General features: G+C 53.1%; 3 protein-coding genes across 20 annotated transcripts in view; 1 reads left to right on the forward strand and 2 right to left on the reverse strand.

The window, feature by feature from the left end:
- SYNGAP1 (synaptic Ras GTPase activating protein 1) overlaps nt 1-16,007 on the reverse strand; it is a 32,786-nt gene extending 16,779 nt beyond the window's left edge. For 3 of the 12 annotated variants that reach the window (XR_008382308.1, XR_008382309.1, XM_053601149.1), the window contains exons 1-7: nt 15,419-16,001; nt 12,131-12,252; nt 9,526-9,631; nt 3,374-3,465; nt 2,831-2,952; nt 606-759; nt 305-403 (exon numbers count right to left, since the gene is read on the reverse strand). Coding sequence is in view for 9 of the 12 variants with exons in the window: in XM_053601149.1 (XP_053457124.1) it covers nt 305-403; nt 606-759; nt 2,831-2,952; nt 3,374-3,465; nt 9,526-9,631; nt 12,131-12,252; nt 15,419-15,485 (762 nt within the window). In the remaining 3 variants the exon portion in view is untranslated. Of the gene's footprint in view, nt 1-304; nt 404-605; nt 760-2,830; nt 2,953-3,373; nt 3,466-3,592; nt 4,372-9,525; nt 9,632-12,130; nt 12,253-14,981; nt 15,345-15,418 lie in introns of those variants that run through there. The other 9 variants (XM_053601147.1, XM_053601144.1, XM_053601151.1 and 6 more) reach the window with 6 other exon arrangements.
- A 1,449-nt stretch (nt 16,008-17,456) lies between these two features.
- Nucleotides 17,457-19,051, forward strand: CUTA (cutA divalent cation tolerance homolog). Of its 4 annotated transcripts, none has more exons than XM_053601157.1 (6): nt 17,457-17,598; nt 18,000-18,208; nt 18,364-18,423; nt 18,518-18,563; nt 18,667-18,716; nt 18,850-19,051. In XM_053601157.1, the coding sequence occupies exons 2-6, from the start codon at nt 18,027-18,029 to the stop codon at nt 18,974-18,976; spliced, it is 465 nt and encodes a 154-aa protein (XP_053457132.1). In that variant the 5' UTR covers nt 17,457-17,598; nt 18,000-18,026; the 3' UTR covers nt 18,977-19,051. The 4 variants fall into 4 exon arrangements, with proteins under 4 accessions (XP_053457132.1, XP_053457131.1, XP_053457133.1 ...); XM_053601156.1 differs by having other exon boundaries at nt 17,459-17,733; XM_053601158.1 differs by lacking the exon at nt 17,457-17,598 and adding an exon at nt 17,698-17,816.
- Nucleotides 19,052-19,151: 100 nt separating this feature from the next.
- Nucleotides 19,152-24,699, reverse strand: PHF1 (PHD finger protein 1). 4 transcript variants are annotated; one of them, XM_053601155.1, is made up of 15 exons: nt 24,172-24,699; nt 23,287-23,461; nt 23,123-23,204; nt 22,936-23,031; nt 22,179-22,279; nt 21,936-22,084; nt 21,669-21,764; nt 21,418-21,486; nt 21,188-21,311; nt 21,013-21,080; nt 20,751-20,855; nt 20,439-20,625; nt 20,255-20,349; nt 19,935-20,012; nt 19,152-19,781 (listed from the first exon to the last, which is right to left on the reverse strand). In XM_053601155.1, the coding sequence occupies exons 2-15, from the start codon at nt 23,443-23,445 to the stop codon at nt 19,493-19,495; spliced, it is 1,698 nt and encodes a 565-aa protein (XP_053457130.1). In that variant the 5' UTR covers nt 23,446-23,461; nt 24,172-24,699; the 3' UTR covers nt 19,152-19,492. The 4 variants fall into 4 exon arrangements, 2 of the variants coding, with proteins under 2 accessions (XP_053457130.1, XP_053457129.1); XM_053601154.1 differs by having other exon boundaries at nt 19,935-20,015; nt 24,172-24,698; XR_008382312.1 differs by lacking the exon at nt 19,152-19,781 and having other exon boundaries at nt 20,439-20,614.
- Nucleotides 24,700-24,915: the final 216 nt, after the last annotated feature.

Consider the following 24,915-nt stretch of genomic DNA (forward strand, 5'->3'; position numbering starts at 1 on the left):
ACTTGGGAAACTTGAGACACGAGGATCACTTCAGCCCAAGAATTTGAGGTTGTTGTGAGTTATGATGATGCCACAGCACTCAACCCTGGGTGACAGAGTGAGACTCTGTCTCAAAAACCAACCAACAAAAAAAGAAATGGAGGACTCAGAATAATGAGGGTCACTCCCTGCCTGCACCCCATACCTCAATCCTCTCTTTCCCCGAGCCTCCCCTCTTGTAACTCACTTTCCTCCCTAGGCCCCCTACTTTCCTTGAAGTGCTACCTTTGCCCTGCACATGCTATGTCCATTTGCTCCCCAATACCTTGTTGGGTTTTACTGCCCGCTGTAGATTCTCGATCCATTTGTCCCTTTCGGCTGCAGATCGACAGGCAAAACATTTTGTTCCCGATGACGTTGTTACCTAGAGAGGGATGTAGAGTTGAGGGATGGGACTCCAGAGGGGCAGTGACCTATCCTCTCTGACCTATCCTCCTTTCTCCTAGCCCCAGAGGTTTCTGTTTCCTTGATATCCCCACCTTCTGTGTAACCTTCTCTATGCTTCTCTGTCCCCCACCCTTTATCCCTCTTCCCCTTGACCCTCCCCAGCCCATTAGACCCAATACCTCAAAACAGAATTCCTGGCCCAGGATGGAACTGTGCACTGGCTTGATAATGGAATCTTCATCCAAGTTGAGCTCCAAGGCCTCAGCTGCACTGCTAGGACTCAGCAAGGACTCATGGGAGTGTGACTCCTTAAAGCTTTGCATCAGCCGGGCCCTGCCAGGCAAAAGGTTCAGGAGACAGGATCAGGGTCACCACTCTTCTTACACAGGGCACACAGGGTATCCTGCATCATCCATCTGGCTCTGGAATGAAGACTTGGAGACAAGGCTACCTGAACCCCTTTTCCCTACAGACATAGATAAAAAGAAACCCAGCCTATCCCTGGGGAAAGACATGAAGAGTGGGAGAAAAACCAGAGCTCTTTAAGAAACTTCCTCACTCCCAGTTCAAACCTAAGGGACTATGAGGACTGGGGACATTTAGAGTATCTCAATCCAGAAATGGATCATGGGGCGGCGCCTGTGGCTCAGTGGGCAGGGCACTGGCCCCATATACTGAGGGTGGAGGGTTCAAACCCAGCCCCGGCCCAACTACAACAAAAAAATAGCCGGGTGTTGTGGCAGGCACCTGTAGTCCCAGCTACTCGGGAGGCTGAGGCAAGAGAATCGCCTAAGCCCAGGAATTGGAGGTTGCTGTGAGCAGTGTGACGCCACGGCACTCTACTGAGGGTGATAAAAGTGAAACTCTGTCTCTACAAAAGAAAAAAAAAAAAAAATGGACCATGGCAGAAAAGAAGAAAAAAAATAGACAGACAAGGTAGGTATGGGACACTTCTAGGTAGGACCTCCAGATGACCTGGAAACCACAGTCTCAACATAAGGGAATCTATGGAAGTAAAGAACTGGAGGTGCAGAGAAGTTATTTGTTTGGCCTGGGCCTGGCACACAGTTAATGCCTAATAAGCATTTAATAATATAAAGAATTAATGAACAAAGCATAAGAGAGTAAGTTTTAGCAGAACGAGGGGAGCAAGTGAGGGCAAATCCTAAGAAACAGAAAGCTGGGGACAGAAAAGAACAGAATGAAGGTAAGAAACAGACAATGGGGATTGGGGAAGAAGAGAAAGGGAGAGCAAAGGTATATGCAAGACAGAGAGTGGGAAAAGACTAGGGGACTGAGAGGAGACAAAAGGCAGAAAATCCCAGGAGGGCAGAAGATAAAGAGGGCTGGGACCAGAATGATAGGGGCTAGATAGTAAGCAGGATGGAGATGGGCAGGGGAAAGAGTAGAGAGCAGTAGGAAAGCGGGAGGGGAGCTCGGGTGTGGGAGCCTCCAAGAAGTTATTTATAGCAGCCCCGTCATCATGGCAGGCTCTGGCTGCCGTCAGCGCAACGACGACGCTCCCCCGGCCCCCCACCCCCGTGGCCAGGAATACCATGCCCTCACCCCCTACAGGCCCCAAATCCAGTTCTGACAACATGAGAGGGGGCAGGGAAAGGTGTGACTCACCTATTCCAACCTCCCTACCTGCCCAATCCTGAGGGTGGCCAGACATGGTGGAAAGGGAGGGCAGAGTTCTCCCTGGGGAGTGATTGGGGAAGGGGGAAACCCAGAAAGGGACTCTAGGAAGCAGATTGGAGACACAAAGCAGGTCTCCTCTGGCCCAGCTTCAGGACAGTGCCCCATGGACTTCTCTGAGGGCCTCTTCCTTATGCCTCAGTCCATGAATTATTCCCCATTCTGTCACTCTGCATACCAGTCCCAGCTTCCCCTTTCTTTGCCATGCTCTCTGTTGTCCTTTCCCTGGGCTAAAATATTAAAACCAGCTACCCTAGCCCCAGTCCAACCCACTGGCCACCCCATATTTCCTGCCCTTTCCTCACACCCCTCTACCTAGATCCTACTGTTCCCTCTCCCACCAACCTACCACCCGTTCTCTGGATTCCTTAAGTGTTCCTCAGGGTCACTCCTCCTCTGTACTTCTGTATAGCTCCTTTGATCCTAGACTGAGGCCCATCTTCTGCCAGCCTAAGAAGTCCCTCCTTTGCTTCACCTTCATTACCTTTCCTGTCTTTCTGCTGGTCCTCTCCCAGCACCCTATCCCTTTCCATCAGCTTACAAAGCCCTAACCTAGCTCTTCTCTGTTCTGTCCCCTGCCCCATGACATCCCTCAACCAACTTTAGTCCTTCAACCTCTGGACACAGGTAACCCCCCTTCCTCCCTACCTTATTCAAGAGACCCTATATTACATAGATCTAATCCCACATGCCCCAGCCCCTGTACCGGTCATGATCAGCACTTCGGAAGCGAGGCAGGATCTGGCGAAAGCTGCTGGTCCGGTCAAGTTTGGGTTGTGACTTCGTGCGTTTGATAGAGCTTTTTAGCCTTCGGCTCAGGAAGCCTTGCTGGGGGGGTGGGAAATGGGTATGCAGTGGGTTGGGGCAGGGTCAGTTCTACCTACCCATCCCTCATCTGGTAGAGAGTCCCTGGATGAAAGTGGGATGGGAGAAAAAGGAAGTCTCTGGAGGTGAGGAAAGGGAGATAGGAGCCCTGATACCAGTTTGTCTTCCTTGCGGTGTAAGTACACATACATACACACATGCACACTCACACACACACGCACCCCGCAGCTTGGAGAAGGTGGGAGGGCTGGTCTGAGAAGCAGGGGGGCAGAGCCAAGGAGGAAACCAAAGAGGTAGGGAGAAAACACACTCAAACTCTCTGTCTCTCTCCTAGCCCCTTTCTCAGAATCCTAGGACTCCAGCTAGGGCTAGAGGGGAGGGGGCCCAGCTGAGCCACGTCTGGCAGATACTTTCACTCACTCACCGAGGGCCGGAAGGGCGCAGCGGGGGCGGCCTCCATGCTGTACTGCTTCCCCCCTGGGACACTCTTCCTCCTCGAGCGACCCAAGTGGTATTCTGGAGGAGAGGAAAGGGCCAGAAGGGAAGTTGGGAGGGGGCCAAGAGGGATGCTATTACTACTTTTCCATCCCTCACCCCAGGCATTCCCCCACCCCCTCTGCCCCTCAGCTCTGGCCTCACCTACCCCCCGGAAAGCAGCAAGAAGAGCAGCGGCGACGGAGAGGCTGGCACCGGGAAGGAGGGGGCAAGGAACCCGAGCAGGAGCCCCCTGAGGGGGACGGGGTGGGAGGCCTTAGGCCCATGACTGAGGCTGGCAGTCAGCAGGGGGGCATGGCTGAGAGGGTCAGTAAAACCCCAGTAATGAAGACACCAAGGATCTCGGGAGGCTAGGTCCCTGATGCCCACCCCACCAGAAGGGACTAGCTGTGGGGGAAGGATGGGTTAAAGGTCATTGCCCATAGGCAGGCTTCCCTCTTCCTCAAGCTGGGGACATCTTCCACCTGCTCCCCACCTCCTGGAACCCCTGACTGTCAGGAGGGTCAGGACTGTCTCCCATGACCCCCTCCCTGGACTGGAGGGGGAGGTCTTGGAAGAGACCTGTGAGGAGTGGCAATGGGAAAAGCCTAGGGACAGGAAAATCTAAAGAAAGGGCAGGTGGGAGTGAGAGAGGAGGAGCAGTGACAGGGGCTTGGAGGGGAAGGGGCTAAGAGGGGAAAGAAAATGCAGGAGTGTGGGGAGGATGGGCAGTGGGGATTCTCCCAAGTAAGGGTAGGGAGAAGAGGAGGAGGAGGGGAGGTGAATGCGGATGAAGCTCAGCCTGCCAAGAGCCTAGAGGGATGGCAGCTCTGAAAAGGGAAGCTGAGGCTCTGCTGCCAGGGAATTTAGAGGGGCTGAGGGGCTGGAGGAGAATGAAAAGTGTGGGGGGGATGCTAAGCTCCGGCTCCAGCTCCAGAATGGCTGCCCAGGCCTGGGCTCCCTCCTCAGCCCCACAGCCACCACTGCAGCCAATGGGGGGGCAGGTGCTGCATCAGGGGCGGGGCCACCATCTCCACGGCAACAAGAAGCTACAGGCTGGGGGGGGGGGGGCGGGACCGGAAGAGCTGCCTGTTAACCCTCTAGGTTCCAGAACAGAACAAGGGAGGGCCACAATTATATCTTCACTGTCTGTTTCCAGAATTGCAAGTTGCCTGTAAAATTGCCCTAGAATCAGTCCCCAGCTTCCCGTTACCTATAAAACCCAGGTGTTAGAAGTTTTGCACACAGAAATGTGGATCCTATGACACAACAACCCTATTGGTCCCTCAGGAACACATGTAGAGCACAGAAACGTAACACTGAGCTGTCTGTGGTGGTACGTGTATATGAGAACCATGATACAAAAAATAAATAGGGATTTATGTGCTTAAGAGACATATAGACAACTGTGAGCACCATGGTAGCATGGATCCACATTCTGAGACCCTGAGACCCACAACCCCCAGGGGATACATGCTTTGACGTATGTGAGCACCGAAACAGAGAGTACATATTTGAACCCAGACACCCACATGAGAGCTGCTGATGTGGACTTTGTGGCCCAAGTCCCTTGGGCAATCGTGGGGGCAGCACACTGGAGAAATGGACATTTAACCTTAAGACACACATGTCCCCCACATGGGAATGACAGTTTAATTCCTGAAATACATGCTTGAATACACCATTATCCCAACCACACAAAGATATCCCCATAACCCAGAAGCACAACAGCTTTCATTCACACAAAATGTACAACCACATCTACTTTGTCTTGGGACAACCTCCCCCTCCCCCACCACCCCCCAGACTCCAACACAGGCAACATGATCGCTACCAGCGTAAAGAAAAATGAGGAGCAAATGTGTTAATTATCCTTTTACACACTAAGCAATGTATCCTAGGGTTCAAAATAGCTCTTCCCTAGTGACAATTCTCTGCATTTCTTAGGTATGGCTGCCTCTTATTTCAGGGAACCTAGCTCAGCCATTTTTGCCACATGCAATCTTCTCTATTAAAGGCATAAAGTCTAACTTTAAATCCACGAAAATTTTGCTTTGGAACTAAAGCATTAACAGAAGGAGAATGAATTTGCTAATTGATCTGCTTGGTTCTTTGAAGTTAATGTAACCTTATACATATTACCAAAAACTAAGATCCACTAACTCACACATAACTCACGGTACACAGAGGCCACATACACGTATGCTTACAAAGACTCTCACAGAAAAGAACAGCAGGAACACAGAGGAAAGGAGGGTAGAGTTACAGAAAAGATAGGACATCCTGTTATTAGAACTGCATGCGGTGACATGTACAGATACAGAGCAAACCTGAAAAGCATATATTGTGATCCTGAGTCTCCATGTCCCATCCTTGCACGATGTATACACGCATGCACACACTTAACAGCCACCTACACAAACCCGTAACACAGGCATTGTGCACACACCCACACATGTACACACCCTGTGTACACACACAATTGCACTCACACACACGCAGAGCAAGGGCTTGGACTCCTGCCCCTCCAATTCCTCTAATCTTGGGATCACCCACAGAATCTCCCCCAGCCCTCCAATCCCCCAAATCCCTAACCTTCTCTTTGGCCTTTCTCCCACTCCATACCCAACTGGCAGCTCAAAGGGAAGCCAGGGAAGGAAGGTTGCCAAAGAAGGATGAGGAACAGGGTTGCACAGAAAGCAGAGAAATGGGAGACAGCAAGAGCTCTGTGCTGGGGACACGAACCTCTAAATGACAGTCCCTGCCATGACAGGCCTAACTGTGAGCCAGCCTCTACGCTTCAGTGGCCTCCCCTGATCCAACCAAGCCTAAACCGACAGGGCCTACATAAATCCAGTGTCCTCTCGCATTTTCCTCCCTTTCTTTTGTCAGAGATCATTTTACTAAAAGGCCTTTCACCTCCTCCCTGCCTCCGCAGCTCTCAGGCCCTTTCTCCCACTGTCTCCATCCAATTCCATATTAAGCTCTTATCTCCTATTCTCTAAGTCTAGCTCTGCTCTCTCCCACATTCCCCTGCTCCAGCTATTCTTTCTCCTTGCTTCTCTCTTTTTTCCTCTTCAACCCTTTCTCATTCCTCCTCTCCCCTTTTCTTCCTACTTTTTTTCCTTACCCTACTTCTTCCTTTTCCAGCTTTTCTGTCCCCACTCCCTGACCAAGCTGGAGCTCACATCTGCCTACCCCAGAGGTATTTCACACACATTAGGACTCCAAGGAACACACTTACACACACACTCTGCCCCCCGCCCCCCCACTAGCACACCACCCACATCCAGACACACCCTGGGCACTCATGCTGGGATTGACACAGATACTCAGGCCAATGCTGGAACACACATGCAAAGACACACACCTGCCACCAGGGACACAGAAAATCCTACTCATGTGGCCATGCATTCCCTCACACAGGAAACTGACAGGAGGTGAGCTCCAGCTAGGGAGACATGCACGCTCAGGGTCAGAGGTGACACCGACCAGTATGGCCATGGACAGCCCACAAACCAAACAGCCCCACAAGCGGGAAACAGGAAGAGGTAGCACAGACAGGACAGGCTTGCACAAGGCCACTGCACACGTGTGCACAAGGATCTGGGCCCCCGGTGCACATGGCATTGACACAGGGAACACGACCACAAGCATGAACACAAACGCGGACACACAAGCTGTCCCCTCCACTGGACTAGGGACAACAACCGACCGCTCCCGTGCCCTCGAGACCCTGCCCCACGAGACCGGTCCCGACCCCTCCGACCTCCGCTGCCCCCCCATCCGGTTACCATAACTCCCCCCACTCGGAAGATGCAGCGAGAACATGCGGAGGGAGCAGCTGCCGCCGCCGCCGCCGCCGCCACCGCGGCTTCCCCGCCCCCCCTCCCCGCGCCCACGCACACGCGCGCCCCCGCCCCACGCGTGCGCGTCGCCCATCCCCCCCCCGCGCGCTCCTCGTCCGCCCGGCCCCGCCCTTACCTCGCACCGCCCCCCCGAGGGGGGGTCGGGGGTGTCCCCAGTGGGGGAGGGGCCCCGCCCCTACGCGGGGGAAGGGCGGGGTGCAGAGGGAGAGGGGGCGGCGCGGCCCAACTCGCGCCGCCCGGCGCGGCGGGGGCGGTGGCGGGGCCCGGGACGGCCGGCCGCGCGGTGACGGCCGCGGGAACGGCTCCCTCCGCCGCCGCTGCCGCCGTTGCCCGGACCCCGCCGCCGTTGCTAGGCGACCGCTGCTGCCGTGGCCGCCTCTGTCACGAGCCCCGTCGCCCGGAGACAGCGCGACAGAGACGGGGGAGGGGGAGAACGGGACCCCCAAAACCAACCATCCCTTTCTGAGCAGGACCCCCCACACACACACCAAACTACGGGAAGGAACAAGGGTTCGCGGCTCCACCCAGCAGAGGAGGAGCCCTGGATTCCCATTGCCCTGAAAGGTCCGGCGACCTCTCCAAGGATGCAAGAGTCCACACCCTCAGCAAACACCTTTGCATACCCAAGCCTACCAGGCCCCAGCAACCTTTATGTTCCATGCACATCCTCTATACCCTTTACACGTTCCATGCCCCCTTGAAGACCCTAAATGTTCTCCAGCCATCAACTCTCACTAAACCTTCCCCTCAACTATAGTATACCCCTGGAAACCCTTTAAGCCCTACTGAACTCCAATACAGTACCTCCACATATGACCCCAACCCCAAACAGACATGGTGCCCGCAACCCAAAACACACAGGAGACCCATGCCAGAGACCCCCAGCTCCTGAGGACTCAGGGTAAAGAGAAAGATGAGGAATTATGTAGGCAGATCAGCCAGGACGTATGATATGCACCGTGAGCGTGTGACCATTTTGACCTGAGCTCAGAGGTGTACACACGTGAACATATACACCTTCCCAGACACGGACATAACACACATACACAGATAGGACAGATATCACGCACATTCTCTATACACACTCCACCACCTGGCTTCGCCTCACAGAGATGTGCTACCCACACACCCCTATGGTCAGAGGTTCCCAAGACAATGACACACATCCCCCGACCACTCGCTCACCCATTGCCCTGGCCCCCAAGGGCAATGAAGCCTGAACCTATCAAAAGACGGCTGGAGGGAGCCAAGGGATGCGGACAGGCCCATCCCTCAGGCTCTCTGAAAGAAACTGGTAGCCTAGATCCCTGAGGGGAGGGAGAGCTGGTAGGAGAAAGGGGTCATCTGGGGGTTGGAGGAATGGGGGACGTGGATCCCCGGAAGGGAAATGCAGAGAAGGGGCCAGTGACAAGGGGGTTTCCGGGGGCTGAGGGCGTCTCTCTGCACCTTGGCTGCAGATCTCTGTTCTCTGCCTTCATCTCCCCTTACTGTTCCCATGGAAACCTTTTAAGCGAACTTCTCAGGAAGACAAAAATCTTTTTTTAAATGACTAAAGAGGGGGGTGGGGGGGCAGAAAGGGGGAGGGAGGGGAAGAGACAGATGGAGAGAGGGAGAGAGTTGGAGAGACAGACCGAGCAGATAGCTCTACAGACAGACAGAGGAGATGAAATGGGGGGGGGGGGGCTGACGGAGTTCCACCAGGAACGAGATGGGGAGACAGGGTAATTAAGAAAAGTACAGAAAATAAGAGAAATAAAGGAAGACAGAGAAAGGGAGCGATTCAACTGCAGAAAATAGAAGCAATGGAGAAAAGGGGGCAAGAAAAGTGGGAGACCACAGGCCTAAAGGTCCGAAAGAAGAACTGGGAGGGGCGGGGGCAGGAACTAGGTCATTCTCTCCAAGATCCCCGACCAAGAGCTAGGTGGGGCTGGGACAGACACACTCGGACTGGAAGCTAAGGATCTAAAGAGACTATTTTTACAAGCATCAGGACAACAGTCAAACTTCGCTGCTGGAGAGGAAAAAGGGAGCGAAGCAGAGCAAGGACCCGCTGGGGCCTCTCTCCCACAGCCCCTGGCCAGCTCCACATCCCAGAGGAGGGCGCTGTCTTTGCCTCCGTCCGCCCCTCGCCAGATCTCTCGGTTCCCCGACGCCCCCGCCCCTGCCAACCGGCCCCCCTTCAGCCCTCTCCCCGCGCCTCTTCGGGGCACGAGAGCCTGCTCGGCCGCCGTACCATGCTCGCCGTGGGGCCGCCCCTCCACCGGCACGGAGACTGTGCGTCTCAGCAGTTTGTTGCGACTGGACTCGCTCCTCCGGTCCCGGATCAGAAGGGGGTGTATCTAGGGGATGCGGGAGGGGGTGGGAGTGGGACGGTCAGACCTCACCAGCCCGGCCCGCCCCTTCTCCTCCCATCCCCCTCCGAGGAAGAGTGGGCCTCCTTTTCCTCCTGGCCCACCTTCAGGCCCTTCTCCTCCACTCTGAAGTGTCTCTGAATGACTCTCTCCCATCCCCTTCACATATTTCTCTCTCATTCCTTCCCGTCCCACCCACTTCTTTTCTCCCTCCATTTCTCCTGAAACCTGCCGAGAATTCTCCCAAACCCTACTCAGCTATTCAGCTACTTCTCAGGAGTTAGCTACTTCCTGCATCCACTTTTCCCTTGACCTTCAGTTCCTCCATTCTCCCTGCTTTCCTCCCAACCTCCCACCTCCCTTACCCCCTTTTCTCCCTCCGATCCTGTCACGGGGGTAGCAGAAGCTGCATTTATAATCAGGATCCACAGCTTGTCTCCCTCCCACGGCCCGGCTTGCGGCCAGACTGGGACCCAACCTCCCCTCCCCCAAGAAGGGCCTGGTCACCACCCCCCTTTCTTCTCCTTCCATCACTCCCCACCCAACATCTCTTCGTTCCCTTCCTCACTTTAGCCATACCTTTCCCTAAGCCGCACCCCCAGATCCCCTCTCCCCCACCAGCTCCCCGGCCACCTCAGTCCCAACCTACATACCTTTCCAACCCTCCAATCTTCTCTACCCTATCAGGAACTACAGGCACCAGACAACCCCACCCCACCCTGCTAGCCCCCAGCCCCAGTTCCACAACCCATCCAATTCCAACTCCCTGTGACCCTACACACTCCTCCCCCATTGCTACTCCAGACCCTGGCCAATCCTGTTGCCCCTCAGCTTGCTAGCTACTGGTCCCTTCAATCTGTTCCCATCTTTGTCAGTCTTTCATTACTCCAGCCATTGTTTTCCAACTCCATCCTTATAATAGTTCCCACTCCTCTTGGTTCCAGGTTTCCCCAATTTATGCTACAGCCCCCAACCCCTTGATTAAGGCTGATAACCACTAGTCAATGCCTAAAACTTTGACTCCCACCACTTCTCCCTTCAAAGTCACCAGGTCCTGCCCTGGGAGGGAGTAAAGCACAACTCTGCTTTACTCTGTGGCCTTGAAGCTCTGTAGCTCTCTAACTTTCCACAATCTCACCTACACTCCAAGTCCCTCAACACCTTGGTTAGCCCTAACTCCAATTCAAGCAAGCCCTGCCTCATTTTCACAATTCCATCCACTCCTCCAGTAGCTTTCAGGGCACATCTCTCACCACTTCTGGTCTCCCAGGGTACCCTACCATTCATCTACCAAATCACCCCCATTCCTTGAATCATTCTCATGGGGCATCCATCCTTCATATTTACATCCAATGGACTCCTCATTGCTGACCTTAAGACCTCTCAAATCTGAACCCACACTTCCCTGGCTCTCAAATCTCTTTACATGGTCATCACCTTCATAAAAGTCCATTTCATCTCCTTTACTCTGACTAGTTAGTCCCTGCCCCTACCCTGCTCTTACTCCTTTAGATAACTCCCCAGACTCCCAGTCCCCCTTCTCTCCAGGCATCTCCTTCCTCAATATTATTCCTTCCTGATGCCAACTAGTCCCTGGCAAAAGCCCTGATCTCAAGCACCCTCCCAGTCTTCACCCTACGCATGCCAAGATCCACTGACCTCTGTCATCTCTCTCAGTACCCTTCAGTCTCCTCCCAGTTATCAAAAAAAAAAAAAAAATTCTTCCCTGTATTTTCTCTAGGTCCCTCAATTTCCTCTCCCTGAACTCTGCCCCATGATGGAGAAAGGACTGGAAGTGGTGAGTGGTGAGTCTTGTTCAGTGGGAAAGAGCAGAAATGTCTTGAGGAGCACTTTGGAGGGAAAGTTTTCCCATTTCTTCACCCCTTCTCCAAGCCCTCGTTTTCTCTTTGCTATTCTAACCTTTTCCACAGTATGGACACAGGGTACAAACATGAGGCACTCTCAAATCTTCAGAACCACATCCCCTCCCCAACACTGCCCATGGCCTTCAAAGACCCCTTGGCTAACATGAGAGTGATTGTCCCTTTAATCATACCCTAACCCAAGTCTTTTTTTTTTTTTTTTGTAGAGACAGAGTCTCACTTTATGGCCCTTGGTAGACTGCCGTGGCCTCACACAGCTCACAGCAACCTCCAACTCCTGGGCTTAAGCGATTCTCTTGCCTCAGCCTCCCGAGTAGCTGGGACTACAGGCGCCCGCCACAGCACCCAGCTATTTTTTGGTTGCAGTTCAGCCGAGGCCGGGTTTGAACCCGCCACCCTCGGTATATGGGGCCGGCGCCTTACCGACTGAGCCACAGGCGCCGCCCCCTAACCCAAGTCTTAATGGCCACTCTCCTCACACCATTTGCAAATGTTTCTCTCTTCTTTGCCTTCCTTGTGTCTCTCTCCCCTTCACTAATTAGGACTCTCTCCATTCTCCCACATTCTCCCAGAGGTCTTCTCCCAACCTCCTCACCCTGCTCACCTCGTCCTCATCCAGCATGAGCAGCTGGTTCCCCGAGATGATGCAGAACCGAGGGTTCCAACCAGGACGATCATATGGGGAATGAACGTATTGGGTTCGGTGCATAGGGGGTCCCCGTACATCTGGGGGACAGAGACACACAGAAATAGTAAGGGAGGCTCTATGCTTGTGGGAGCAGAGGCCTAAAATGGTGAGAGAGCCCAGAAAGTGGGAGAATGGGATCACATCTGGCCTTGAGATCATCGTAGTTGAGGGTAAGGTAGCTGGTAACTTTAAAGGAACACAAGACAAGCCTTTACATCTGAGGGAAGAGAGAAGAATCACATAACATTACTGGGGAATCTGTAGACTTGAAGAAAGAAATACAGAGGGGTGGGTGAGAGAGGAGAATTCTATCATGACAAAGAAGGTACATGTTTGGGAATAGAGAAAGGTGAGGGAACTTTCCATCCATTTCAGGAAAATAAAAAGGCAGACATGCAGCAAAAGTGGCAGAAGAAAAACACAGGTTGGTGGCAGTTATCTGGTAAAATGAAGGGCATCCAGATAACTGCGAAAGACAAGGACTTGGAAGGTTGGCACCACCCATTTGCAAGAAAATAAATGGAAAACTTCACAGCTGTGGGAAAGTAGGATGGAGGTACGTGTGGGAACATTGGGATTATGAGACTCTGAGAGCCGAACATCTGGAAAAGAAAGGCACTGGAGGAGCTCACCTGTTTACAGAGTCAGAGACATGAGAAGGCCTCCCCTTCCATCTCTCATTTCTTCTCTGTGCCCTCCTCCCTTAGTCCAACCCTATTCATCTTTTGGGGAAAGTTCTGATTGTTCTGATGAGAAGATGACTTTTGTCAGCATCAGGCTGTGGAGGGGCCAGTGCAGAAGGTGGGAAATATGCCCTTGTTTGGATGAGTAGAGACCAAATTGATCTCTCCCCCCATACATGTCCAGAGATAAGGATCTGACATTGTTTCTCCCTGACCCCCACATAGTCTCCATAGATAGGACAGAAGCCACAAGTTAGGAACATCCCTAAGGAGTGAGGAGCTTGAGGAAGAAGGAGGTGGGGAAGACTAGTATATCCAGGACTGATAATGCAGAAGGGCTTCCAAAGATAAGAGCTGGAGAAATGTCCAGAAGAGCAGAATAGTAGACCAAGTGTTGCCTATGCTAAAAGATGCCCCAGGGCCCCTGTTCCCCAACTTTGCTTTTCTTTTGTCATGCCCTCCTCCCTGCAAATACTTCTCCTTTAAACCCTAAGGCCTGCACACCATCACAGGGACACAAGGTAGACCCTATTGAGGTAAGAGAAGACAGATTGGTGATATCATAGTGATAAAATTAGACTTTAGGTATCAGAGTGAGAGAGAGTTTAGAGGAAGAAAAATCAAATTCTATCACTTTAATGGGATAATTAACCATGGGTGTACTGTAGGAGAACTGGCCTTTGAACTTCATTTCTATAGAATGCCCTGAGTGGGAGAGTTTTGAAAAATCCAGCTAATTTCTGTCTGCAAACAGGTCCCTCAAATTTATCCACCTTCCAGATCAAAATAAGAGATCAGTTCCCAGAATGTCCACTACCGAGAAAGCACAGTATTTTGAAATTCTATCTCAGTGCCATCTCAGGGACTCTAACTGATACTGTCTAGATACAGAGATCACCAATACTGACTGCAGACATTGCAGGCAAGATGCCCAGTGCACTCACACTCAGTACACCCAGAGAAATCTGTTGGTACACATAATCATTTTGGGAGGAGCCAGTTCAGGCTGCAGTCAAGGGAGGCAGGTTAGACCTCAGGGGGCAACTTTTTTCTGGGAGCAGGAGAGGGCACAAGGAACTTAGGAGCAATTCTGGAAACACATACACACACTGGATTTACAGAAGAATGATTCCGGAAGGCAGATTAAAGAGGCAAACAACATAGCTGAGAAAGGGGGAAAATTTACTAGGATGAGAAATCCCACAAGGGCTCAGGTGGGGATCCCTTATAGTCTCTGTTCTAACCATCAAAATGTGTGTTTTGCACTACAAATCTCCAGCATCCCAGAAGACAAGAGGAATGGTGATGCAAGCTGAGGTATTCAGGGAAAGACTTGAATTCAGGTAGGCACAGACTTGTGGTGACAAGCGGGGGGGAGGGATAGGGAATGGACTGAAGAACAAATAACAATAACAATCTAAAAGAAGAGGCGGCAGATATGACAGTAAATACCCTGGGACAAGGGAATATACCAGAAGGGCTCAACTGGACATGGGGCAGAAGAATGAGGCAGACCTAACAAGGGGGCCAGTATAAAGGGGTCAAGAAGGAGGAGGTAAAGAGCTGTCAGAAATATACAGGAACTATCAGAAAGAATAAGTGGGGTGAGAGAATGGGTACCAAAGAGGGGACTGATATAGGGGAAGGACAGAAAAGGGACTCATATAAAGAACGGACACCATATGGGGGGAAAGATATAGGTGATGGACAGCAGAGAAGGGAGGGGGAATGCAAATAGGATTGGAGGTGGGGGAAGGGGGTAAAAGTGATGAAGAGGAGAGAGCAGTTAAGACCCCAGGGGCTGCATTTCAGTGGTCAAGAGCCTTAATGAAGGTCACAGTCTGGGGCAGGATCCTAACCTGGCCCCTATTCCCATCACTCGATGTTACTTATATCTGCCCCCTCAGGCAAAACACATATATAATTTGGTCCTCCCCCTGCCCTGGTCTCCCCTCCCCCAACCCATTCCCTCTCTCTCCTCTCTTCCTTCCATCTGGACCCTTCATCCCCCATCCCCCCACAGCCTCCCTCTCTCTCCATCTGGCCCCTTCTCTCCCTCCATCCTCGCTTTTTCTACCCCTTACCATTCTCTGAGCCCCCACCACATACTCTCCCTTCCATTTTCTTGGCTTCTCTTTTAACCCCTATGTTTTCATTTCTTCCTCCTAGTCCCTCTCCTAAGATTCTGTCTCTCTATTTCCTTGATATTTTCTTCATCACTAAGCTCCTACCCCCAAATAATTTCTGCAGCTCTTCCCCAGCCCAATCTTTCTACCTTCCCATCCCTTTCTGGCACTGTCTTTCCCTTTCATCATTACCCTCTCAGCCCCCCGTCAAGGCCAGTTTCGTGGCCCTTCCATTCCTTATCTACTTCTATCCCTCTGGCCTCCAATCCCTCCTACCCGCTGCTCCCACCCCTACCTTCTCGGTCCTCCCCCTCGCTGGCCCTGACTCTCCTCCGCCCCCTGCCCCTCCCCCTGTTGCCCCCCATCTGGCCCTCCCCCTCCCCCCAACACCGTACCTCTGAAGGGGGCATAGGACATCGCGGGGATGCTCCCCCGATGGATGGAGGCGCGAGACCTGCTCATCAGGCCTGGGGGGGAGGGGGCGGGGGGACGGGGGAGAAAGAGAAGAGAAAGAGGGGGAGAGAGAGGGGGAGAAGGAGGAGGAGGTGGAGGAGGAGGAGGAGGAGAGAGGAGGAGAGAGGAGCAGAGAGAAGCAGAGAGGAGGAGAGAGGAGGAGGAGGAGGAGAATAAGAGCCAACGGCAGCAGCGGCAGCCGAGAGAGAGAGGGGGGGCGGGGGAGCGAGCGAGAGCGAACAGAGCAGGAGGAGGAGGAGGGAGAGACTCTGCAGCCCCCACCCCTACTCAGGGAGACCCAGAGAGAGAAAGGGAGAGAAAGAGAGAGACCCCTGATTCAAAAACACGACAGACAGAGCAATCTTTGCTAAAGATGCAGACCCCAAACCCTAAGATGGAAAGATCCCACACCTACAGAGAAAGATAACCTTGCCTCCCCCTGTTAATCTGAAACACAGACCCAAAATCTAAGGAAAAACAGACCCTTTATCCTGGGGGTGGCGGGGGGGAGAATTCATGATCCCCCTGAAAGAGGTGCCAAAGATCAAAATCTTAGAATCCAGTCTCATAAATGTTCTCCATAGCCACAGAAATCTTTAAGACTCCGGACTCTGAGATGATGATTTCAGGGACCAACACCTGAGACCTACACTTAAAGAAAAGATAACGCCTAGATTCCGAAAGACCCAGACCTAGAATTAGACATTAGATCAGAGAGAGATCCAAAAGACCCTAGACTCAGATCTCAAAGACATCAGACGTAAGAGACTGATAACTCAAGAGACAAATTCCAGACCTAAGGGGAGACAAAGTGATCTAGTCAGTTGGCCCAGAAATGGATATTTCAGAGGTCCAAAACTCATAAAGAACAGTTTAAAAGACCTCAGAGAATGTGGCCATAGACCCAGAAACCCCCCCAAACCAAATAATAATAATAATAAATAAAAGGAAATTCTGTTCTGAAAAAGATCCCAACACAAATATTGAAAGACCCTACAGAGATCCATCTCAGAGACAGACTTGGAACCCAAAGGAAATCTTGGGATAACTCCCAACCCAGGAAAGGTAAGTATGTGAGAACCCTGACACCAAGTATACCCACTACCAAGCACACTGACCCCAGATCTTGGAGGGAGGGGGAATATTGGGTGGGGAAAATGGCAAGTCTTTTTTTATGCTGCCTGTTCCCACCGCTCTCACCTCTTTTTGGCCCCTTCTCTCCATTTTTGGGTCAGAGAATGATTGGGCCCCAGGGAGGTTATGTAGGGCAGGTCCTGGCTCCTTGGGGGGATGGGTAAAGGAAAGAAGACCCAAGGCTGAGAGGTGGACCAATCTAGGAGAGTGCAATAGGCAGGGAAGAGGGCACAAAAAGACCATTACCACTATCTTCAACCCGCACTTATTCTGATTCACCAGTCCCAAGCTTTGGGTTTTCAGTTAAGAGAGTTGGGGTGCCCTCATCCCCAGTTTCCTCATCTTGTATCTCATTTACAGGGTTTTGCTGACCTTTTAAAATATCTTTCCTCTCTTAGCCATCCAGTGTCTGCCTAATCACGGCCCCCTACCCAGCGACAACTGGCTTCTCAGATCATCGTGTTCAGTGTTCATCCCCAAACCCAGGCATATTTCAGTCCTAACTAAAAGGGCAGGGGGCGCTCTCCTCACCCCCTGAGATTTAGTCTCAGACACTCCTACTCCATAAGGCCTTTCAAATAGTGTAGAGACTGTTACTAGTCATATTAAGGATTACAGAACAATTCCGCACTCCACAGACTGACGCATAAAGTCGGCGGGGTCTCCCGCCCCTCTTTCCTAGCGCCAGCACTCTCCTCACGTGGCCTGCGGGGCTGGCCTACGATTGGCCACTTGGTGTCACTGTGTGTGTGAGGTACCTCCACCAGAGAGGACCCGCTCCCTCACGTGACGGTGGAACGTCGCTGCAGCTCTCAGCCAGCAACAGACTATTTCCGGTTTACCCGGAAACGGGCGTGCCAGTTCCGCGCATGTCTGCAGATCCAGCTGTCGATTGGCCAATTCTTCCTCCGTTCCTCCCTCATTAGGAGGCCGGGCAAACTGAGCCACGTGGTGTGTACTGTTTTCTCATAACGTGGTTGTTGCCCAGGTAAGAAAAGGCCGCTCTTCCCGAGCTTGGACTTTTTTTATCTGTGTAACGTCTGGTATTTAAGATCAACTCTACTCTACGAGCAAAGGCTGCATGAGTGGGGGGCGGGTTCCCGCAATCCTGCTCTGCGGAGGGGTGAGTGACTGGCCCCGCCCCTTCCCGTCCTGGAATCCTCGACCACTACTCTAGCCCAGAATTCTGCAGGTTGGCTTCCTGAGGTATGGGTGGGAACAAGCGTTTGCCTTAATTTTGCAAGTTTTTCTCCCACCTTAAGGCACATTTCCCTTCGGGGTGTAGAAGAGGGAGGGCAGAGCCTGAGTGCTCAACCAAGCAAAGACTTACCTGGCTGCAATTTCCTGGTGTATTTGTGGGAAGAGACCGAATTCGCCCCTTGCTCTCAGGCCTCTTTGCTGCTGTCGGTTCTTTGGATGCCGGCGCTGCCGCCTTTGGCTTCTCGTCTTCTGTTGGTACCCCGAGCCCTGCTGTCCATGGCCTCTGGAAGCCCCCCGTCCCAGTCCTCGCCGTCCTCGGGCTCTAGCTATGTTCCGGGCTCGGTTTCCGCAGCCTTCATCACTTGCCCCAACGAGAAGGTCGCCAAGGAGATCGCCAGGTGGGGAGCGAAGTTGGGCGGTCGTGAAGGGAGAGTAGGGGTTGCGGAAGGAGAGTGCCATTTACTGCTCTCCAGCTTTGGAAGCCTGTCTTTTGGCTGCCAGTGTAAAAATCAGGGTCATGGGACACTCTGAATTTGGCTTTCTCATCCTTTAGGGCTGTGGTGGAGAAGCGCCTAGCAGCCTGCATCAACCTCATTCCTCAGGTTACATCCATGTAAGCCATAGGAGTTGGGGTCTGACTGGCAGTTTTTTTGCTGGGGGGAAATCTTTGCTCCCAACGATTTTCCACCTCTCTCTGACCTTTTCAGTTATGAGTGGAAGGGAAAGATCGAGGAAGACAGTGAGGTGCTGATGGTGAGCATTCCCCTACCCAACAAAAATTCCCTGACCCATTTGACTCACTCATATGAAATCAATCCCACCCCTTGATTCAACCATATTTATCTTTGTTTCTTAGATGGTTAAAACCCAGAGTTCCTTGGTCCCAGCTTTGACAGATTTTGTTCGGTGAGAGCTTTGAGTTGAATAGGGGTGAGGGTGTGTATTGTGGGCAGTCTAGGGCTTGTGTCTGAAGGGGTGGCCTCCTTTGGGTAAATCTTTGAGTAACCCCTGCACCGCCCCCCCCCAATCTATTTTGCAGTTCTGTGCACCCTTACGAAGTGGCTGAGGTGATTGCATTGCCTGTGGAACAGGGGAATTACCCCTACCTGCATTGGGTGCGCCAGGTCACAGAGTCAGTTTCTGACTCCAGCACAGTCCTACCATGAAGAGTCTTGTACCTGCCATGATCCCTCTGACTTCCAGGTGATGACTCGGCCCCCATTAAATCTTATCTTTGGTTCTTTCTGCCTTTTTCCTTATCACATGGAAACATGGTTGGGGAAGATAAGTGCTTCTGGGCCCTGTATTTTCTCCATCTTTCAGAAGGACTCAGCTGCTAGATTTATTTCATTTTATTTCAATCATACAGAGTCTGGGATCCCTTATCCCCCCCTCCTCAGTCTCTGCCCCCAGGGGATAAATAATTTTAAAAAATATTTTAAAAGCTGTAACAAAATAACATCAAAGGAAATGGGAAGGAGGGTGGGAGGGTCAGGAGTCATGAGGAGGGTAGGGAAGAGAGAGCCTCTCTCTTCCCTACCCTCCCACTTAGATTCCAGCCTGGGCAGTAGGGAGAATTATCCCCTATCTCTCCAGGTACATCTCAGCTGTAGGTGAGGTCAGAGGTCAGGGTATGAAAGTGCCGGTGTGTGTGAATGGGGAGGTGGACAGAGGCAGGCTGTTCAGAAGATGCCTCCTCCTCCCCACTCAACCAGGTACTGTACAGAGCCATCAGGACGCACTCTCCGAGCTAGGACTCGGACAGGGTCCCCTCGGGACAGGTAGCCAATCCCACCTCGGACTCCTCCTCCAGTCCCAGGAGACAAACTACGGCACAATGGAGAAGGGGGTGCTGAGCGTCTAGGAAGACCTGGGGATGGGGCTGGGACTGAGGAAGACGAGGCAGTCATCGAGTGTGGGGCACTTTTAGGGATGTCTGTGGGGAAACCAATGTGAAGTTCCAGGGGTGACCTAGGAAGAAAAGGTAATTTTGAGTCTGGACAGATGTAGAGAAGGACTGACCAGAAATGGGGCCCAAATGTAGATCAGAGAAACAAAAGAATGCTTATAGACTAAAGAACTTAGGATGAGGGGCATCACTGGAAATAGGGGATAGAATCTCACCTGTCTGGGGGTTCACCATCCCCAGAGGTCCCTGCGGTGCTGGCAGAAGGGTGGAAAGAAGCGAACATCCGGATGGGGCTGCTGGGGTTGGGGAGAGGAAAGTCAGGACCTTCCCGGAAGTGCAAAGCTCAAACACTACCCACAGAGGAAGGGGACCTTCATAACCCTAGAATAATGGGTACTAGATAATGGTTCTGGAAGTCTCTTTAGAAAAAGAAGTATGTAGGGAAGGGAGAGAGGGAAAAGAATTTTAGATGAGAAAGTCCACAAGATGTAAGTAATTGGGAGCAGATCTGGTTTGGGGGTAGAGGAGCACTGACCTGGGCAGGCAGCGGGCATCTGTGGGCCGGAAGTTGTAGCCGCTGCTGCCCTGGTAACTCTGGTTAGGGCTGGGGACTGGTGGAGACACTGAGGCCTAGAACAAGGAGCAAAAGATTGAGAGAGAATCCTTGCTTCCTTCCCACATCCCACCATTTGCCCCATGGGGTTCCCCTGCCCCTGTACCTGCAGTGCCCTCTGCAGACGAGCCCGCTCCCTCTGTTCCCTGGGCTCGGGCTGATTGCGCACTGCTGAGGGTGGCCCCAGATCCTCCACTTTCCCCTTCTGCCTCCTCAGGGGCTCTGGCTCCGGCCTCCGGCGCTTCCCCAGGGGACGTGAGACCCCTCCCCCAGGGCCCTGCCCTGAAGGGAAGCTGTAAGAGGCCTCCTTATCCCCCCAGCCCCCTCCCGGACACCCCAAAGACCTCCCCATTTCTATAAATATACTCCCCCAGACTAATACCCTGAAAATTTCTCCCATCCACCCTGGCCCAGTGACCTGGTGGGGGCTCCATCTCCAATAGGGGGCTCCACAGGGGGAGGGGTCCGAGCATGAAGACCAAACAAACACTTCCTTTTCTTAATCTCCCTCCCTGAAATGAAACTGGGATGAAGAGAAAAATTAGAAAACGTCACTTACCCTTATGACATTCTTCAATCCTTTTCAGTGACGTTCCTCTAGGTGGGTTACAGACCCTCCCTAACTTCCAAATCTCCATCTCTTTCTAAGCCTCCTTTGTCATCCCTTCTTTCCAACTCACCGATCCTTGTGGCTGTTGAGGGCAGAGAGGAGCTTAGAAGAACGTTCTCCCTTGGGGGTATCTGAAAGCTGGGGGGGGGAGAGGAATAGGGTCAGGGGAGCAGTGATTTCTCCTCTTCTCCTTTCCTTTATGTATACCTGTCCCACCCCAACCCCCAATCTCCAGAACCCCTTACCTCCCCTAGGAGTAAACTGTCCCAGTTCTCAGAGGTGAAGGGGAGAATCTCTCGGTCAAAATCAAAGTATTTCTTCTTACAGCAAACACTGAGGTGATAGAGGACAAGATGGGCCACATCCACCCTGGAGAAACATCAAGTTATCAAGGCCACAGAAGCATTACAAAGGCCAAAGGAGTTTGAGGTGGGAGGTTGGGAGTTACACTGAGGGTGTGCCCAATATAACTCACCAACGAAGCTGTAGTCTCCTGACCTTCTCAGGGCCCCCCCGACACACGCAGCATTCAAACTCATAGAACCTGGACACAGGCAAGTGGGAAAGAACACACCTTATTCAGGTAAACTGTGCCATGTCATGGAGGACTCAATCAAGCATGGGGTGAACAGGTGAAGAAACACTGCAGCAGTTGAGAACAGATGAGTGGGGAAGGGCCTGGGGGAACTGGAACATAAAGCAAGAGGACGTCTGCCCTGGTCTCACCTGTCCCCATAGAGGAGGGGCTTGCTCAGACACTGGGTGCAGGCCTCATGGAACCACTGCAAGCAGCTCCGGCACTGTAGCATTTTCAGGTTCCACCTGAGGGGGAACACAGGACTAGTGGCCTCCAGATGCCCCACAATTGCCCCACACCCTTCTCATCACCTACCTCCTATCCCCCTCAGTACTCCCTACATGGTAAGTTTGTTTTTCATTCCCTGGGCTTTATCACATCACTCATTCCATAACCTGCCACCCCTCATTACTCACTCCCCAGGGCCACCACAGTAACAGTAGCTTTGCTGTCGGTTGCTCAGATGTCCAGCATCCCAGTCCAGCCCCTTTAGTCCATACGGCAGAGAGAGCTTCATCCCCAGCATGGCCCGTGCATAGGGACCCTTCTTCAGTGCACCGCCCCTCTGCAGAGACAGAATAGGTGGGAGGCCTCCAAGGGGTGGGGAGAGGAAGGGCTTGGGAGAGGCTATGGAGTCTCCCACAGGAAGGTACATTTACCTTAGTGGCGATTGCAAAGACGCACTGGCGGCAGACCCAGGATGTGCCCTCTCCCTCTCCAGGGGCTGGGGCCCTTGGAACATGGCAGTCCTGATGATAAGCTGAATAATGATAATGTTGATAGTAGACTGCTTATTGTATTGCATACCTGTGTGTGCTTAGTATTGAGATAGAAATAGTCTTACCCATCCCATTTAATCCTTGACCATGGTCCTGTTGGGGTGGGTGCATTATTCTTAGTTTACAACTGAGGCTCCTAGAGAAACCTCTAGGGACTTGCCCAAGGTCATTTGGTTACAAAGGGTGTGTATGAACCACCCTCTGCCTAAAAAGCTTATGCCACACCTTTCCATGGCTGCTTCCCTGTGCTGCAAGGGGATAAGGTACAGAGTTGAGGAAATTGGCCAGAGTGATGACCTGGAGACTGAAGAACAGGACAGGTGAAATAAGGATCAGTGTTGGGCTGGATGTGGTGGCTCATGCCTGTAATCCTAACACTCTGGGAGACCGAGGAGGGGGGATTGCTTGAGCTCAGAAGTTTGAGACCAGCCTGAGCAAAAGTGAGACCCCCTGTCTACTAAAAATAGAAAATCTGAGGCAAGAGGATTGCTTGAGCCCGAGTTGGAGGTTACTGTGAGCTTTTGATGCCACAGCACTCTATTCAGAGTGACAGCTTGAGACTCTTGTCTCATAAGAAGGACGTGCTGGAGGGAAGGGCCGGGGAAAACTGGACCATTCTGCTGTCCTGTCCTCTCACCGTGGCGACACTTCTCACAGCTGACCAGCCGATTCCCAGGGACCACAGTCTCAGAGCGACAGACACAACAGAGGAGTTCCTCCCCAGGGAGGGCAGCTGTGAGGGAAGACAGTGTCAGAGGCCTTGTTCTTAAACCTCTTTCTATTTCCTAAGCCAGGTTCTTGATGGGATGTAGGTAGGGTCTCACCAGGGCTAATATCCTTCCATAGAACCAGAAACTGGGAATCATCCTCAAACTGGACCAGACACACCTCTCGAGCACTGTCCACCTGGAATGGATGAGCACAAAGGATGAAATGGGAAGCTGAATTAGATAAGAGAAATGGGAAGATCAGCGGTAGAAGACCTTACCTTTTTGATGGTGCCCAAGTATAGCAGCCCATCAGTCCACCTAGCCAAGACATCTTGACCCTCCCAAAGTCGAGGCCTGGGGCCTGAAGTGGGAGCAGAGGAAGTTGGGTCCCAAAGTGAGTGGGCACCAGAACGGCTCAGCCGGGGGGGCTGCGCCATTGCATTCTGGGGAGGCCTAAGCAGAAAAGACATGGGTAAGAAAATATTATGAATGCCCCACTTGGCCATTTTCTGTCAAGAATCAAGCATCTGTGCTCCCAGTCTCCAAATTCCTAAGACACCTGGATAGGAAACCACCGGCACCAGTCACCAGCTTCTTGATTCCTGCTCTTCCAACTCCGATGACTGGCTCTTCTCTCCCTAACTGCCCCCTCCATGTTTAGTCTTCCAGCTTCCAGAGGTCTCTTGGGATATTATATCCTGGCTTTGCGATTTTAGGACAAGCGACGGTTGCAGAAGCAAAGGTTACCATTCAGTTTCATCTTCCCCTACTGTACAGAGCTATCATAATTGGGGTGCTCTCTGGCCCAGAGATGTGTTTTGGGAGCTTTTCTGGAGATGTTTTCCAGAGTAGAAACGGCTATCTCCCGGGCCTGCATGTCTCATTAAGAACCACCATCCCGGTGCCAGGTTATGTCGGGTCACCCTCAAATTCGGGGCACCCTGCCCCGGGGTTAGATAACTTCCCTGAGTGCCCCGGGAGGGGGGCGTGTCCCAGTCACGGTCTGTACTCCCCATGACCGCAAGTCGGGGAAGGGACTTGAGTCCGTCCAGCCCGACGCAAGGCCAGGGCGGCGAAGCTCTTCCGCCCGCGCCTTGTGCGCCGACCCCCTGCTCCCTGCTCCCTGCCCCCCCTCCCACAGGAGCCTCCTGCCACCTCCTTACCGGTGACAGCTGGGGCCGCCAGGAGCCGGGCAGGGGCAGACGTAGGAAACCTAGGCGAGCACCCCGCAAGGGGAGGGCACGTCCGGGCGTCGGGGGGCGTGCAGGCAGAGGCCGGGGGGTCCCCAGGCCCAGCCCCTCGGTCCCGGCCGCTCAGGGGCGTATGACGCAGCAGCCAAACCAGCGGCAGCGGGAGGAGGAGGCGGCGGGGGGGAGGGAGGGAGGGAGAGGAGGGACGGACCGGCTTGGGGGGAGGGTAGTGGGAGGGGAGGACGGGGGGAAAAGGAGGAGCCGGAGGGGGGGCGGGTACCACCTCACCCCACCTCCTTCACCTCCAACAGGCCTGGAGGGCGCTTAACAAGAGGCTGGCCCTCCTGAGCTGTAGGCGGGAACGGTCGTACCCAGTGGGAGAGGGAATCCCCTCAGCCCCTACCTCGGACCAGAGACTTGCCTTTGGGGCAAGAGGGAATCCCCCCTCCCGGCAGCCCGCTTCTGGACTGGACCCCCGCCCCATGCCACATCCGTTAACTGCCCCACCCCCCACAGTTACTCCAAGTCCCGCCCCCCGGCCCCCAGTTCACGGCCCCGCCTTCCATTCACCCTTCACTTTGCCCCCACCACACCCTCCTCCTTCCCCCACCCCGCCCTCCTCCCGCCGTTGCCCCCGGCCCCGCCCTCTCCGTCGCAAGTTTGCCTCCCCCCCGCCGCGTTTCTGCGCATGCGTGGCCCCTCCTGCGCGAGGCACCT

Source organism: Nycticebus coucang, chromosome 9 (assembly GCF_027406575.1).
Source record: "Nycticebus coucang isolate mNycCou1 chromosome 9, mNycCou1.pri, whole genome shotgun sequence".
Lineage (NCBI taxonomy): Eukaryota > Metazoa > Chordata > Mammalia > Primates > Lorisidae > Nycticebus > Nycticebus coucang.

Excerpts from the sequence above, each read along its gene's own strand:
- PHF1 (XM_053601154.1), bottom strand. The coding sequence starts at position 23,445 with ATGGCGCAGCCCCCCCGGCTGAGCCGTTCTGGTGCCCACTCACTTTGG. Across the intron at positions 22,280-22,935 it reads CTGTGAGAAGTGTCGCCACG|CTTATCATCAGGACTGCCAT; the intron begins GTGAGAGGACAG and ends ATCATTATTCAG. Across the intron at positions 20,350-20,438 it reads GTCTGCAGAGGGCACTGCAG|GCCTCAGTGTCTCCACCAGT; the intron begins GTACAGGGGCAG and ends TCCTTGTTCTAG.
- CUTA (XM_053601156.1), top strand. The coding sequence starts at position 17,692 with ATGAGTGGGGGGCGGGTTCCCGCAATCCTGCTCTGCGGAGGG. Across the intron at positions 18,209-18,363 it reads GTCGCCAAGGAGATCGCCAG|GGCTGTGGTGGAGAAGCGCC; the intron begins GTGGGGAGCGAA and ends CTCATCCTTTAG. Across the intron at positions 18,424-18,517 it reads ATTCCTCAGGTTACATCCAT|TTATGAGTGGAAGGGAAAGA; the intron begins GTAAGCCATAGG and ends TGACCTTTTCAG.